Raw genomic sequence first — 15133 nt, forward strand, 5'->3', positions numbered from 1 at the left:
ACTCCCTCTCTCCCTCCATACTACTCCCTTTCTCCTTCCCTCCTTCCCTCCTACTCCCTCCCTCTCTCCCTCCCTACTACTCCCTCCCTCCCTACTACTCCCTCCCTCTCTCCCTCCCTACTACTCCCTCTCTCCCTCCATACTTCTCCCTCATACTACTCCCTCCCTCTCTCCCTCCCTACTACTCCCTCTCTCCCTCCCTACTACTCCCTCTCTCCCTCCCTACTACTCCCTCTCTCCTTCCCTACTACTCCCTCTCTCCTTCCCTACTACTCCCTCTCTCCCTCCCTACTACTCCCTCTCTCCCTCCCTACTACTCCCTCTCTCCTTCCCTACGACTCCCTCTCTCCTTCCCTACTACTCCCGTTCTCCTTCCCTACTACTCCCTCCATTCCATGTCCTTGCCATCTCTCTGTCTCACTGTCTTTCACCTCCTCATCACTTGCTTTTTCTTCTCACCCTGATGTGGAGATATCTAGGCCACACCTCCGGCGTCCCAAAACGGCACCCTGTTCCCTACACAGTGCACTACTTTTGACCAGGGCCCTATGATCAAAAGTATAGAGAATAGGGTGCCACTTGGGACACAGTCAAAGTATGATCATTGACTTTCTCTCGTCTGAAAACTCTCTCTCTGTCTACTCTCAGTCAAAGAACTTCTCTGTACTATGGTAATGCTCTTGAGATCCAGGTAACTGCCAAAATAAAGGAAACCCCCAACATAAAGTGTCTTAAGAGGGTGTTGGACCACCACGAGCCAGAACAGCTTCAATGCACGTTGGCATAGATTCTACAAGTGTATAGTGTATGCTCCTTTGAGACCCGTCTTTCAACGTCACTGAGATCTCTTCTTCTAGCAATGGTAGCCAAAATAATGGGCAACTGGGCATTTTTATACATGATGGGATGTTGATTGCTTAATTAACTCAGGAACCACACCTGTGTGGAAGCACCTGCTTTCAGCATACCTTGTATCCCTCATTTAGTCGTGTTTCCTTTATTTTGGCAGTTACCTGTATGTTTGTTTAATCTTAATCTTTATCTAATAAAGCGATAGCACTGTGGAACCCTACAGACTGAGTATGGATTTACAAGATTGCGTCGAGCCATAGGGCCTGAACGAACAGCTCCTATTTTTCATCTTTTTTTTGTGAATATATTTTTGGGGAAACGTGTTTTTCTTTGTTAATTTATTTCTCTGTCCTTTTCCTACTCAAAGCTCTGATGAAGGCGATTCATGACGAAACGTAAGCCTATTGTTTTGTTTTGTTCCGTCAATAAATCTGTCGGATGTACCCGGCAACAGACTGCTCCTTATTCTTTATTCTCCTGGATAGTCACTGGTTGAAGTATCCCGGGGTAAGGAATGTTTTGGGGAATTTCAAGTCCCTCGGCCAAGCACCTGATTCCCCCCCCCTTCCCCCGCCTTTTCATTGAAGCTGGGCTGAAGTTCATTTGGGCATACCTTTTCTCCGTGGATGGACTAACTTTGTCTCCTGAATGCGGTTTGCATTGATAAGATGGATGGAAGTGTGGACCGTTTTTGACACTTTCAAAATGATTGGCTGAGTTCAGGATGAAGGCAAATGAATGTACCTCTAGCTCGTCGTATGGGGAGCACTTCTCTAAGCACAGACACACTGTGTTTCCTGTAGTAGACAGCCGCGAGACGAGCACCTGGTGTCAGATCAGACCAGTGTGTGTCTGCATCCTCGTGTGTGACAGTGTGTGTACATTAGGGCCTGTCTGTGTGTCTAACATGAGATTAACCCAGACAGCTTTATGCATGGGTTCCATAAATCTACCAGAGTACCGGTTTATTATTCAATAATGGGAAGGTTCTTTGGGATTCTTAGTAACACATATGGTTGTGTTTAGTTTAATTGGACAAATCATTGAGATCTATTGGCTTGATGTAAGTCTCTCTTTTCTTTTTATCTAGCTTGTCTGTGGGGGGATTTTAGGGCTTTTTCCCCATGGGCTCAGACTCAAAGGCTCAATTTTCTCTCTCTCTCTCTCTCTCTCTCTCTCTCTCTCTCTCTCTCTCTCTCTCTCTCTCTCTCTCTCTCTCTCTCCCCCTCCCCTTCCCCCTATGGGTTGGTTTCACCCGTATTCTCTCACACACAGGGATAGAGACACACACACATCCCTGTTGTCTTGCTGGCTGCACCTGTGTGCCTGGCTTTGGTTCCAATACGGCTCGAGTTGCCTCTGAGGAATCCGGGATATGCGGGATGCAGAATACGCTATCTAACCAGCCACAGTCAGGTACATACACACCGCAGAGACGTGAGGAGAGAGGGGGGGGGGGGGGTCAGGAGAGGAGGGAGACGAGTGTCAGAGTAACTAACACACCAGTCTTTTCTCTGGCCTTGAAGGTCGAGGCAGGGCAGCGACCAGGGTTGAGAAAATGATGTCTCTGCCCTCATGAAAGACCCCGGAGAAGAAAGGAGAGGAAAGTTCTCCCCCTCCTCTCCTCCCCTATTCCCACCCCTCCACCCACCCCACCCTCCATCACCTCTGGCCCCTCCATCCCCCACTCCCTGTTGCAAAGTGTGGACACATGAATGGCACTATTGTCTGCCGGAGAGTGAGGGGTGAGGGGGATAGAGGGAGGGATGCGGTCCAACAAAGGGAGAGAGGCAGGGTGCTGAGGGCAAGTGAGTTGAGCTGCGTCTGTTCATTCTGTGTCTGGTCCAAGTGATTTATTTCGTTGTGAGGTTGAACTCTGCGAAGTTGTACAAAGTTCACTTCACTTCTTTCTTGCTACAACATCCAGTTACATGAGAGAGTCGTACCTTTGTCATAGCATTCGAGAACGTTGGAACCAAGGTCTGCTTTGTTATAGGATTCAATGCAATTTCTTGTACCCTCCTGTACGAACAAGACTGTTGACAGTTGTTGCTGGTACAGGTGCATGTGGTGTGTCCAGCCACGGGAGCCCAGTGATAGTGGTTAGCTGTGTTGGGAAGCAGGGGAAGGTATGCACATGGTGGCCTGCCTAGGGCCATCACACGGGGTTATCTCAACAAGTAGGACTACTGTTCGTCTCTACACCGGTTTCTGGTTTTCAATCGCTCCTTTTTTCTTTCTCTTTAAAAAAAAAAATCTCTTTGTCTGTTTCTCCGTTTTCTCTCTTTCCGTTCCTGAACAGACATCTGTGTTTGAGATCTCTCTAGTTTATCTTTATCTCATGTTCTACCTGCCCTCTCTCTCCCTCTCTCCATTTTAAACATACCTTTACTTCCTCCTCCCTCTGGTTTGACCATTATGCCTGCATGCACAGTAGCATTCTCTCTCGCTCGCTCTCTCTCTCTCTCTCTCTCTCTCTCTCTCTCTCTCTCTCTCTCTCTCTCTCTCTCTCTCTCTTTCCACACACACACCATTCTTTTGCTCAGGTCTACTGTGACATAGGCTACAATCCACCATCAGATAACGCACAAATGTGCCATGCAGGAAATAAGGTGGGTGTGAATGTGCCTTCAGTAAGGTGTTTGTATGGGTATGTGTGTGAGTATCTCCCGAGTGTGTTATTGTGTACACGGAAGCCCCTTAGCAACTGCCTATGTGACTGGAATTTATAGTAGACATTCTGTAAAATGGTTTATGTGCGTGTGTGTTGGTCTGTGTGTGTGCAGTCGTGTGTGTGTGTGTGTGTGTGTGTGTGTGTGTGTGTGTGTGTGTGTGTGTGTGTGTGTGTGTGTGTGTGTGTGTGTGTGTGTGTGTGTGTGTGTGTGTGTAGGCCCAGTCCCCTACTGTGCTTTCCTGGTGCGGGGGTGTGTGTGTGTGTGTGAGGCCCAGTCCCCTACTGTGCTTTCCTGGTGCGGGTGTGTGTGTGTGTGTGAGGCCCAGTCCCCTACTGTGCTTTCCTGGTGTGGGGGTGTGTGAGGCCCAGCCCCCTACTGTGCTTTCCTGGTGCGGGGGTGTGTGTTGAGTGTGTGTGTGTGTGTGTGTGTGTGTGAGGCCCAGCCCCCTACTGTGCTTTCCTGGTGCGGGGGTGTGTGTTGAGTGCAGTGAGTGTTTACCTCTCCAGTGTAAGTGCTCAGTGATAACCTCCTGCTCCCGGCGACGAGAACAGGAATGCCAAGTTCCTCTGCTGCTGCAGGCCTCTACTACACTAGCGCTTGGCTAGGCTAGCTTCTCCACTACCATTTGCAGGGTCAAGGACAAAATTCTTAATTCATATAAGGTGTATGCTGCTAACCAAACATTCCAACAGCTACTCAATTAGCATGTTTTTGGTGACAGCCTACATTTCCCATTCACTGTGTCCTACTACTAGATAGCCTAACAGTGCTCTGTGTTGTTAGCCGTACTAGCGTTGTGGTGTGCTGTTAGCCAAAGTGGCGTTGTGTTCTGTGAATGAAAAAGTGGATGAGTCCGTTGGTCTTAGTCCGTAATGTCCCTCCTCTGCCTCTCTGTTCCTGGGGTGGTCAACTCATCCTCTGTTGACTGGGTGTCCTCTGCTTCCTGGCGTCAGGTAGCCTAGTGGTTGAGAGCGTTGGGCAGGTTATTGAAAGGTCGCTGGTTCGAATCCCCGGACCGACTAGATTAAAACATCTGCTCAATGTGAGCTCGAGCAAGGCACTTAACCCTAGTTGCTCTGGATAAGAGCGTCTGCTAAATGACTCAAATGTAAATGTATAGCGGAATTTAACAGAATCATTTCCAAGGACCGTTGGATGAGTAGGGAGGTGAGGGGTTTGCGTTTTTGCGTGACGAAAGAAAACTTCCTTCAACGAACGAAGACGGAGTAACACTTACTGTATAGGTTATGTTGATTAGTCTTTACAAGTGACACTTACTGTATAGGTTATGTTGATTAGTCTTTACAAGTGACACTTACTGTATAGGTTATGTTGATTAGTCTTTACAAGTGACACTTACTGTATAGGTTATGTTGATTAGTCTTTACAAGTGACACTTACTGTATAGGTTATGTTGATTAGTCTTTACAAGTGACACTAACCTCTCGTTTTATTTTCTACCTCTCTCTTTCTCTCTCCTTCTCTCTCCTTCTCTCTCCTTCTCTCTCTCCTTCTCTCTCTCTGTCTCTCTCCTTCTCTCTCCTTCTCTCTCCTTCTCTCTCTCCTTCTCTCTCCTTCTCTCTCCTTCTCTCTCTCCTTCTCTCTCCTTCTCTCTCTCTTCCTTCTCTCTCTCCTTCTCTCTCTCTGTCTCTCTCCTTCTCTCTCCTTCTCTCTCCTTCTCTCTCTCTGTCTCCCCCCTTCTCTCTCTCTGTCTCCCTCCTTCTCTCTCTCTCTGTCTCCCTCCTTCTCTCTCTCTGTCTCTCCCCTTCTCTCTCCTTCTCTCTCCTTCTCTCTCCTTCTCTCTCCTTCTCTCTCTCCTTCTCTCTCTCTGTCTCCTGCCCTTCTCTCTCCTTCTCTCGCTCTGTCTCCCCCTTCTCTCTCTCCTTCTCTCTCTCTGTCTCCCCCTTCTCTCTCTCTGTCTCCCTCCTTCTCTCTCTCTGTCTCCCTCCTTCTCTCTCTCTGTCTCCCTCCTTCTCTCTCTCTGTCTCTCTCTGTCTCTCTCCCCTTCTCTCTCCTTCTCTCTCTCCTTCTCTCTCTCTGTCTCCCTCCTTCTCTCTCTCTGTCTCCCTCCTTCTCTCTCTCTGTCTCTCTCCTTCTCTCTCTCTGTCTCCCCCCTTCTCTCTCTCTGTCTCCCTCCTTCTCTCTCTCTGTCTCCCTCCTTCTCTCTCTCTGTCTCCCTCCTTCTCTCTCTCTGTCTCTCTCCTTCTCTCTCTCTGTCTCTCTCTGTCTCTCTCCTTCTCTCTCTCTGTCTCTCTCTGTCTCTCTCCTTCTCTCTCCCCTTCTCTCCCCTTCTCTCTCCTTCTCTCTCTCCTTCTCTCTCTCTGTCTCTCTCTTTCTCTCTCTCCTTCTCTCTCCTTCTCTCTTCTTCTCTCTCTCTGTCTCCCTCCAGATTTTTGGACGATAAGGGCTACGTCCTCTACCCTCAGATTGGGGATCGTCTGGATCTCATCTGTCCGTCGTCGGACCCCCCCAGCCAGCGGGCCCCCGCCGAGTACGAGTTCTACAAGCTGTACCTGGTGTCGTCACGTGAGCAGGCGGACAGGTGTGAGGTGACGGGCGCGCCCAACCTGCTGCTCACCTGTGACAAGCCCAACAATGACATGAGGTTCACCATCAAGTTCCAGGAGTACTCTCCTAACCTGTGGGGACATGAGTTCAAGACCAACGCTGACTACTACATCATCGGTGAGCGGGGAGAATTGTAGTGTGTGTGTGTGTGTGTGTGTGTGTGTGTGTGTGTGTGTGTGTGTGTGTGTGTGTTATATTCTGTATCTCCAAGTGACCAGGGATCCAGCTATTTCTTTTGTTTTCCTTTGGGTTTGTTTGAGGTTAGGACTCGTGAACACGTGACGAGGTCATCAACGCCAGCCAAGGCAAGCGCGTGTATCACGTAGAACAATCTCTTAAGGTCACATCAAGCGAATCCTCTCTGAGGTTGTTTTAAGTACACACAACACTATGAGGGAGAGAAAGAGTGGATTCAGGAGTTCAGGTGAACTCTTAACACACAGTCATTCGGGCACAGACACACATATGGGCTTGCACACACACACACACGGCCTTGCCAACCCAAACATGAGCTCTGTGTAAAACGCCTCAGGAAGGAGTAGACATTATTAGATTGCTGAACTGTAGATTCTCTCCTATGTCCTTGGGACCCCCATTCACTCAGGTGTATTAATGCTGTTTTCACTTCCTCTTCTCATGGGTGGTGGGGGGGGGGGAGAGGAGAGGAGAGGAGAGAGAGAGAGAGAGAGAGAGAGAGAGAGAGGGAGAGAGAGAGAGAGAGAGGGAGAGAGCGCACACACTATAGACGAACCGAATCCATTCGCTCCCCTCGTACCGAGCTACTTGTGCTCTATATTTGCCTGGCAGTTTCTGTGCCACGTCTTGTATCTTCATGCCGCGCGTGTTTGAGAGGCAGGGTGGGGGAGCGAATCGTATCGCTACTCCAAGTATGCACTCACTCACAATCAGCAGAGCTGCATTTTCTTCAGATTACATCTGCTTAGACGTGTTAACCCACTGCAACATTAACAATGGCCCCGTGTGTGTGTTTTAGTGTGTGTGTAGTACATACATGCCTGTGTGTTTTGTGTTAAGAATATGAAGTGGGTTGAGGTGTGTATGTGTGCGTGCCTGTGTGTTTGCCCACTATAGTTCCATGCTGTGGTATGAAGGGTTCAGATAAGAACCACTGGGTTGCCAGATCTATTCTGCAGCGCCAATCATCTATGTCTAGCCAGACATGGCAACCGGGGTGTCCATAGCACGGACAGGAGCGTTTTATCTTCCCTCAGACAGACTGAGGGATCGATTGACAGCTCCAACCGTAATCAATGAGGGCTCAAACGCAAAGGTCACACACAGACAGTCAGACAGATACAGAGATGGAGAGAGAGACACGAGGTGCGTGTGGAAAATTGGGAGAAGATGGATTGGTTCGATGTTGATTTGGTGTGGGTGTGTGTGTGTGTATATATAAGTGAGGTTGTTACATTGTGTGTTTCTGGGTCCATTATTTCACATTATTAATGTGCTGTACATGTTTTTCTAGTGTGTTTACCTGATTGTGTGTGTGTGTGTACATGCATTTAATCAAGATTGTTGTGAGCCAGTAGTAGAAGGTAGGTGTGTGTGTGTGTGTGTGTGTGTGTGTGTGTGTGTGTGTGTGTGTGTGTGTGTGTGTGTGTGTGTGTGTGTGTGTGTGTAGTTCAGATGTATGTATGAGTCTTTCCCCTCAGGGAAATGTCTTGTAATTAACCTACCTTAGCATGTGTTAATTTATTCACAGTGGACTAAATGAGCTAGAACGTAGACGGATATGAGAGAGGGGAAATGTTAGACCGAACTGAAGCGAGGAAGAGATGGAGGAGGGATGTAGAGAAAGATAAGGAGAGACTGGGGGGTGGGGGGGCCTGGCTTGGTTGTAAAGAGTGAGATCTCACTAAGCATTGACTCTCTCTTTCTTTCATCCCTGTTCTCTCTCTTATCCCTGTTCTCTCTCTCTCATCCCTGTTCTCTCTCTCATCCCTGTTCTCTCTCTCTCATCCCTGTTCTCTCTCTCATCCCTGTTCTCTCTCTCTCATCCCTGTTCTCTCTCTCTCATCCCTGTTCTCTCTCTCTCATATCCCTGTTCTCTCTCTCTCATCCCTGTTCTCTCTCTCTAATCCCTGTTCTCTCTCTCTCATATCCCTGTTCTCTCTCTCATCCCTGTTCTCTCTCTCTAATCCCTGTTCTCTCTCTCTCATCCCTGTTCTCTCTCTCTCATCCCTGTTCTCTCTCTCTCATATCCCTGTTCTCTCTCTCATCCCTGTTCTCTCTCTCTTATCCCTGTTCTCTCTCTCATCCCTGTTCTCTCTCTCTAATCCCTGTTCTCTCTCTCTCATCCCTGTTCTCTCTCTCTCATCCCTGTTCTCTCTCTCTCATCCCTGTTCTCTCTCTCATATCCCTGTTCTCTCTCTCATCCCTGTTCTCTCTCTCTCATCCCTGTTCTCTCTCTCTCATCCCTGTTCTCTCTCTCTAATCCCTGTTCTCTCTCTCATCCCTGTTCTCTCTCTCTTATCCCTGTTCTCTCTCTCATCCCTGTTCTCTCTCTCATATCCCTGTTCTCTCTCTCTCATTCCTGTTCTCTCTCTCTCATCCCTGTTCTCTCTCTCTCATATCCCTGTTCTCTCTCTCATCCCTGTTCTCTCTCTTATCCCTGTTCTCTCTCTCATCCCTGTTCTCTCTCTCTATCCCTGTTCTCTCTCTCTCATCCCTGTTCTCTCTCTCTCATCCCTGTTCTCTCTCATCCCTGTTCTCTCTCTCATCCCTGTTCTCTCTCTCATCCCTGTTCTCTCTCTCATATCCCTGTTCTCTCTCTTTCATCCCTGTTCTCTCTCTTATCCCTGTTCTCTCTCTCTCATCCCTGTTCTCTCTCTCTCATCCCTGTTCTCTCTCTCATCCCTGTTCTCTCTCTCATATCCCTGTTCTCTCTCTCTCATCCCTGTTCTCTCTCTCTCATCCCTGTTCTCTCTCTCTAATCCCTGTTCTCTCTCTCCCATCCCTGTTCTCTCTCTCCCATCCCTGTTCTCTCTCTCTCATATCCCTGTTCTCTCTCTCTCATATCCCTGTTCTCTCTCTCTCATATCCCTGTTCTCTCTCTCTCATCCCTGTTCTCTCTCTCATCCCTGTTCTCTCTCTCATCCCTGTTCTCTCTCTCATCCCTGTTCTCTCTCTCTCATCCCTGTTCTCTCTCTCCCATCCCTGTTCTCTCTCTCTCATCCCTGTTCTCTCTCTCTCTTACACATCATCATTTCTTTCTCCTCTTTACCATTCAAAGCTCTTCAGTGACACACACTCCTGATATCTGTAGCTCTTTGAAAGCAGATGCCAGATCCCTGTCACACACACACCTCGTGGACGGCTGCCATCTCTCCCTGTCCCCATCAGAGACCGAGAGGAGTATAGATGGCACAAGTTGTTTCCCTCTGTCTTTGTTGTCAGAGAGCAGAGGATGAAACCTCTTTCTATTCACTGATCTCAAGTCAGCCATCCTACCTACAGCAGCAGCTTCTCAAATGAAATATTTTGTCTTTGACTGATCTGGAGTCAGTGATCCTGCAGAGTCAGCTTCTCAAAAGCTTCTTATAAAATTAGCTTGGCTCACCTCGTAGAAGAAAATACTGATGAGCGAGAGAACAGAGATGAGAGAGAATGGATGAGAGAGAGGGGGGGGTGAAAGAGAGAGAGATGGAGGGGATGAGGGAGAGAGAGATGGAGGGGATGAAAGAGAGAGAGAAGGGATGAGAGAGAGAGAAGGGCTGAGAGAGAGAGAGAGAAGGGATGAGAGAGAGAGAGAAGGGAACAGGGATGAGAGGAGTAGAGAGAGGAGAAAAGCATTTGTCAGAGAAACAGGAAGTGGATGATAGTGGACCAGAGGGAGGGAAAGAGGGAATGAAATTAGTGAAAGGGGGAGGTTATGTAGTTGAGTGAAAGGGGAAGGTTATGTAGTTGAGTGAAAGGGGAAGGTTATGTAGTTGAGTGAAAGGGGAAGGTCATGTAGTTGTAGTTGAGTGAAAGGGGAAGGTTATGTAGTTGAGTGAAAGGGGAAGGTTATGTAGTTGAGTGAAAGGGGAAGGTTATGTAGTTGAGTGAAAGGGGAAGGTTATGTAGTTGAGTGAAAGGGGAAGGTTATGTAGTTGAGTGAAAGGGGAAGGTTATGTAGTTGAGTGAAAGGGGGAGGTTATGTAGTTGAGTGAAAGGGGGAGGTTATGTAGTTGAGTGAAAGGGGGAGGTTATGTAGTTGAGTGAAAGGGGGAGGTTATGTAGTTGAGTGAAAGGGGGAGGTTATGTAGTTGAGTGAAAGGGGAGGGTTATGTAGTTGAGTGAAAGGGGAAGGTTATGTAGTTGAGTGAAAGGGGAAGGTTATGTAGTTGAGTGAAAGGGGAAGGTTATGTAGTTGAGTGAAAGGGGAAGGTTATGTAGTTGAGTGACAGGGGAAGGTTATGTAGTTGAGTGAAAGGGGAAGGTCATGTAGTTGTAGTTGAGTGAAAGGGGGAGGTTATGTAGTTGAGTGAAAGGGGGAGGTTATGTAGTTGAGTGAAAGGGGAAGGTTATGTAGTTGAGTGAAAGGGGAAGGTCATGTAGTTGTAGTTGAGTGAAAGGGGGAGGTTATGTAGTTGAGTGAAAGGGGGGGTTATGTAGTTGAGTGAAAGGGGAAGGTTATGTCGTTGAGTGAAAGGGGAGGTTATGTAGTTGAGTGAAAGGGGGAGGTTATGTAGTTGAGTGAAAGGGGAAGGTTATGTCGTTGAGTGAAAGGGGGAGGTTATGTAGTTGTAGTTGAGTGAAAGGGGAGGTTATGTAATTTAGTGAAAGGGGAAGGTTATGTAGTTGTGTGAAAGGGGAAGGTTATGTAGTTGTAGTTGAGTGAAAGGGGGAGGTTATGTAGTTGTAGTTGAGTGAAAGGGGGAGGTTATGTAGTTGAGTGACATGGGGAGGTTATGTAGTTGTAGTTGAGTGAAAGGGGGAGGTTATGTAGTTGTAGTTGAGTGAAAGGGGGAAGTTATGTAGTTGAGTGAAAGGGGGAGGTTATGTAGTTGTAGTTGAGTGAAAGGGGAAGGTTATGTAGTTGAGTGAAAGGGGAAGGTTATGTCATTGAGTGAAAGGGGGAGGTTATGTAGTAGTTATAGTTGAGTGAAAGGGGAGGTTATGTAGTTTAGTGAAAGGGGAAGGTTATGTAGTTGTGTGAAAGGGGGAGGTTATGTAGTTGAGTGAAAGGGGAAGGTTATGTAGTTGAGTGACAGGGGAAGGTTATGTAGTTGTAGTTGAGTGACAGGGGGAGGTTATGTAGTTGAGTGAAAAGGGGAGGTTATGTAGTTGAGTGAAAGGGGGAGGTTATGGAGTTGAGTGAAAGGGGGAGGTTATGGAGTTGAGTGAAAGGGGGAGATTATGGAGTTGAGTGAAAGGGGGAGGTTATGTAGTTGAGTGACAGGGGAAGGTTATGTAGTTGTAGTTGAGTGACAGGGGGAGGTTATGTAGTTGAGTGAAAGGGGGAGGTTATGTAGTTGAGTGAAAGGGGGAGGTTATGTAGTTGAGTGAAAGGGGGAGGTTATGGAGTTGAGTGAAAGGGGGAGGTTATGGAGTTGAGTGAAAGGGGAGGTTATGTAGTTGTAGTTGAGTGAAAGGGGGAGGTTATGTAGTTGAGTGACAGGGGAAGGTTATGTAGTTGAGTGACAGGGGAAGGTTATGTAGTTGTAGTTGAGTGACAGGGGGAGGTTATGTAGTTGAGTGAAAGGGGGAGGTTATGTAGTTGAGTGAAAGGGGGAGGTTATGGAGTTGAGTGAAAGGGGGAGGTTATGTAGTTGAGTGACAGGGGAAGGTTATGTAGTTGTAGTTGAGTGACAGGGGGAGGTTATGTAGTTGAGTGAAAGGGGGAGGTTATGTAGTTGAGTGAAAGGGGGAGGTTATGTAGTTGACTGAAAGGGGGAGGTTATGTAGTTGAGTGACAGGGGGAGGTTATGTAGTTGTATTTGAGTGAAAGGGGAAGGTTATGTAGTTGAGTGAAAGGGGAAGGTTATGTAGTTGAGTGAAAGGGGAAGGTTATGTAGGAGCCTGACAGACAGAGGGAGACATCATCTTGTCTGCTGCTGTGACACTGAAACACCACGGTCACTTTCAGTCACACACACACACACACACACACACACACACACACACACACACACACACAAGGGGGAGGTTATGGAGTTGAGTGAAAGGGGGAGGTTATGTAGTTGAGTGAAAGGGGAAGGTTATGTAGTTGAGTGACAGGGGAAGGTTATGTAGTTGAGTGACAGGGGAAGGTTATGTAGTTGTAGTTGAGTGACAGGGGGAGGTTATGTAGTTGAGTGAAAGGGGGAGGTTATGGAGTTGTAGTTGAGTGACAGGGGGAGGTTATGTAGTTGAGTGAAAGGGGGAGGTTATGGAGTTGAGTGAAAGGGGAAGGTTATGTAGTTGAGTGAAAGGGGGAGGTTATGTAGTTGTAGTTGAGTGACAGGGGGAGGTTATGTAGTTGAGTGAAAGGGGGAGGTTATGGAGTTGAGTGAAAGGGGAAGGTTATGTAGTTGAGTGAAAGGGGAAGGTTATGTAGTTGAGTGAAAGGGGAAGGTTATGTAGTTGAGTGAAAGGGGAAGGTTATGTAGGAGCCTGACAGACAGAGGGAGACATCATCTTGTCTGCTGCTGTGACACTGAAACACCACGGTCACTTTCAGTCACACACACACACACACACACACACACACACACACAGGGGGAGGTTATGGAGTTGAGTGAAAGGGGGAGGTTATGTAGTTGAGTGAAAGGGGAAGGTTATGTAGTTGAGTGACAGGGGAAGGTTATGTAGTTGGAGTGACAGGGGAAGGTTATGTAGTTGTAGTTGAGTGACAGGGGGAGGTTATGTAGTTGAGTGAAAGGGGGAGGTTATGGAGTTGAGTGAAAGGGGAAGGTTATGTAGTTGAGTGAAAGGGGGAGGTTATGTAGTTGTAGTTGAGTGACAGGGGGAGGTTATGTAGTTGAGTGAAAGGGGAGGTTATGTAGTTGAGTGAAAGGGGAAGGTTATGCAGTTGAGTGAAAGGGGAGGTTATGTAGTTGAGTGAAAGGGGAGGTTATGTAGTTGAGTGAAAGGGGGAGGTTATGTAGTTGGAGTGAAAGGGGAAGGTTATGTAGTTGAGTGAAAGGGGGAAGGTTATGTAGTTGAGTGAAAGGGGGAGGTTATGTAGTTGAGTGAAAGGGGAGGTTATGTAGTTGAGTGAAAGGGGAAGGTTATGTAGTTGAGTGAAAGGGGAAGGTTATGTAGTTGAGTGAAAGGGGGAGGTTGTGTAGTTGAGTGAAAGGGGAAGGTTATGTAGTTGAGTGAAAGGGGAAGGTTATGTAGTTGAGTGAAAGGGGAAGGTTATGTAGTTGAGTGAAAGGGGAAGGTTATGTAGTTGAGTGAAAGGGGAAGGTTATGTAGTTGAGTGAAAGGGGAAGGTTATGCAGTTGAGTGAAAGGGGAGGTTATGTAGTTGAGTGAAAGGGGGGGTTATGTAGTTGAGTGAAAGGGGAAGGTTATGTAGTTGAGTGAAAGGGGGAGGTTATGTAGTTGAGTGAAAGGGGAAGGTTATGTAGTTGAGTGAAAGGGGGAGGTTATGTAGTTGTAGTTGAGTGAAAGGGGAAGGTTATGTAGTTGAGTGAAAGGGGAAGGTTATGTCATTGAGTGAAAGGGGGAGGTTATGTAGTAGTTATAGTTGAGTGAAAGGGGAGGTTATGTAGTTGTAGTTGAGTGAAAGGGGGAGGTTATGTAGTTGAGTGAAAGGGGAAGGTTATGTAGTTGAGTGAAAGGGGGAGGTTATGTAGTTGAGTGAAAGGGGGAGGTTATGTAGTTGAGTGAAAGGGGAAGGTTATGTAGTTGAGTGAAAGGGGAAGGTTATGTAGGAGCCTGACAGACAGAGGGAGACATCATCTTGTCTGCTGCTGTGACACTGAAACACCACGGTCACTTTCAGTCACACACACACACACACACACACACACACACACACACACACACACACACACACACACACACACACACACACACACACACACACCACACACGCTAACATATGTATGCTCACACATGTACACACAACCATTCTCTGAAATATATGCACAGAGAAGCCTGGAGAGCCCATCTCTGGGACACACACAGACACAATGGAGGACAGATAAACCGTCATCCAGCCCAGTATGAATAATAGAAAAGCTGAGTGCAAAATGTCCACCTGAGAGAGAGTTACGCTCCAGTCAATCCGTATCACCGAAGTTCAGCGCTATAGGCTGATTTTAAATGTATAGGCAATGTTCTGCATTCACTGTAAACGCGGCATATGTCGCCTCATTCGGAAATTCCCTTTACATTTCAAGCACGCATTTTATTTTTACCTTTATTTAACTAGGCAAGTCAGTTAAGAACAAATTCTTATTTTCAATGATGGCCTAGGAACAGTGGGTTACCTTGTCAGCTCGGGGATTCTTGCAACCTGTTACTAGTCCAACGCTCTAACCACTAGGCTATCTCCCGCGCTATAGTGCTGAACTTCAGCGATATGAGTTTAATAATCGAGCCCTTAGACTAAGTTGGTGTGTTTTCATGTTCTACCTCCCGCTCTCTCTCTCCGTCCGTCTGTGTCTCTCTCTCTGTCCGTCTGTGTCTCTCTCTCTCTTTCTGTCTCCGTCCGTCTGTGTCTCTCTCTCTGTCCGTCTGTGTCTCTCTCTCTCTTTCTGTCTCCGTCCGTCTGTCTCTCTCTCTCTGTCCGTCTGTGTCTCTCTCTCTCTTTCTGTCTCCGTCCGTCTGTCTCTCTCTCTCTGTCCGTCTGTGTCTCTCTCTCTCTTTCTGTCTCCGTCCGTCTGTCTCTCTCTCTCTGTCCGTCTGTGTCTCTCTCTCTCTTTCTGTCTCCGTCCGTCTGTCTCTCTCTCTCTGTCCGTCTGTGTCTCTCTCTCTCTTTCTGTCTCCGTCCGTCTGTCTCTCTCTCTCTGTCCGTCTGTGTATCTCTCTCTCTGTCCGTCTGTGTCTCTCTCTGTCCGTCTGTGTCTCTCTCTCTCTTTCTGTCTCCGTCCGTCTGTC

At 47.6% G+C, this 15133-nt stretch overlaps 1 protein-coding gene across 1 annotated transcript in view; it reads left to right on the forward strand.

The window, feature by feature from the left end:
* LOC106608822 (ephrin-B3) overlaps positions 1-15133 on the forward strand; it is a 120024-nt gene that overhangs the window by 59790 nt on the left and 45101 nt on the right. Inside the window, exon 2 of the mRNA XM_014206990.2 lies at positions 5917-6212. Coding sequence (XP_014062465.1) covers positions 5917-6212 — 296 coding nt within the window. The remainder of the gene's footprint in view (positions 1-5916; positions 6213-15133) is intronic.

Source organism: Salmo salar, chromosome ssa07 (assembly GCF_905237065.1).
Source record: "Salmo salar chromosome ssa07, Ssal_v3.1, whole genome shotgun sequence".
NCBI classification, from domain to species: domain Eukaryota; kingdom Metazoa; phylum Chordata; class Actinopteri; order Salmoniformes; family Salmonidae; genus Salmo; species Salmo salar.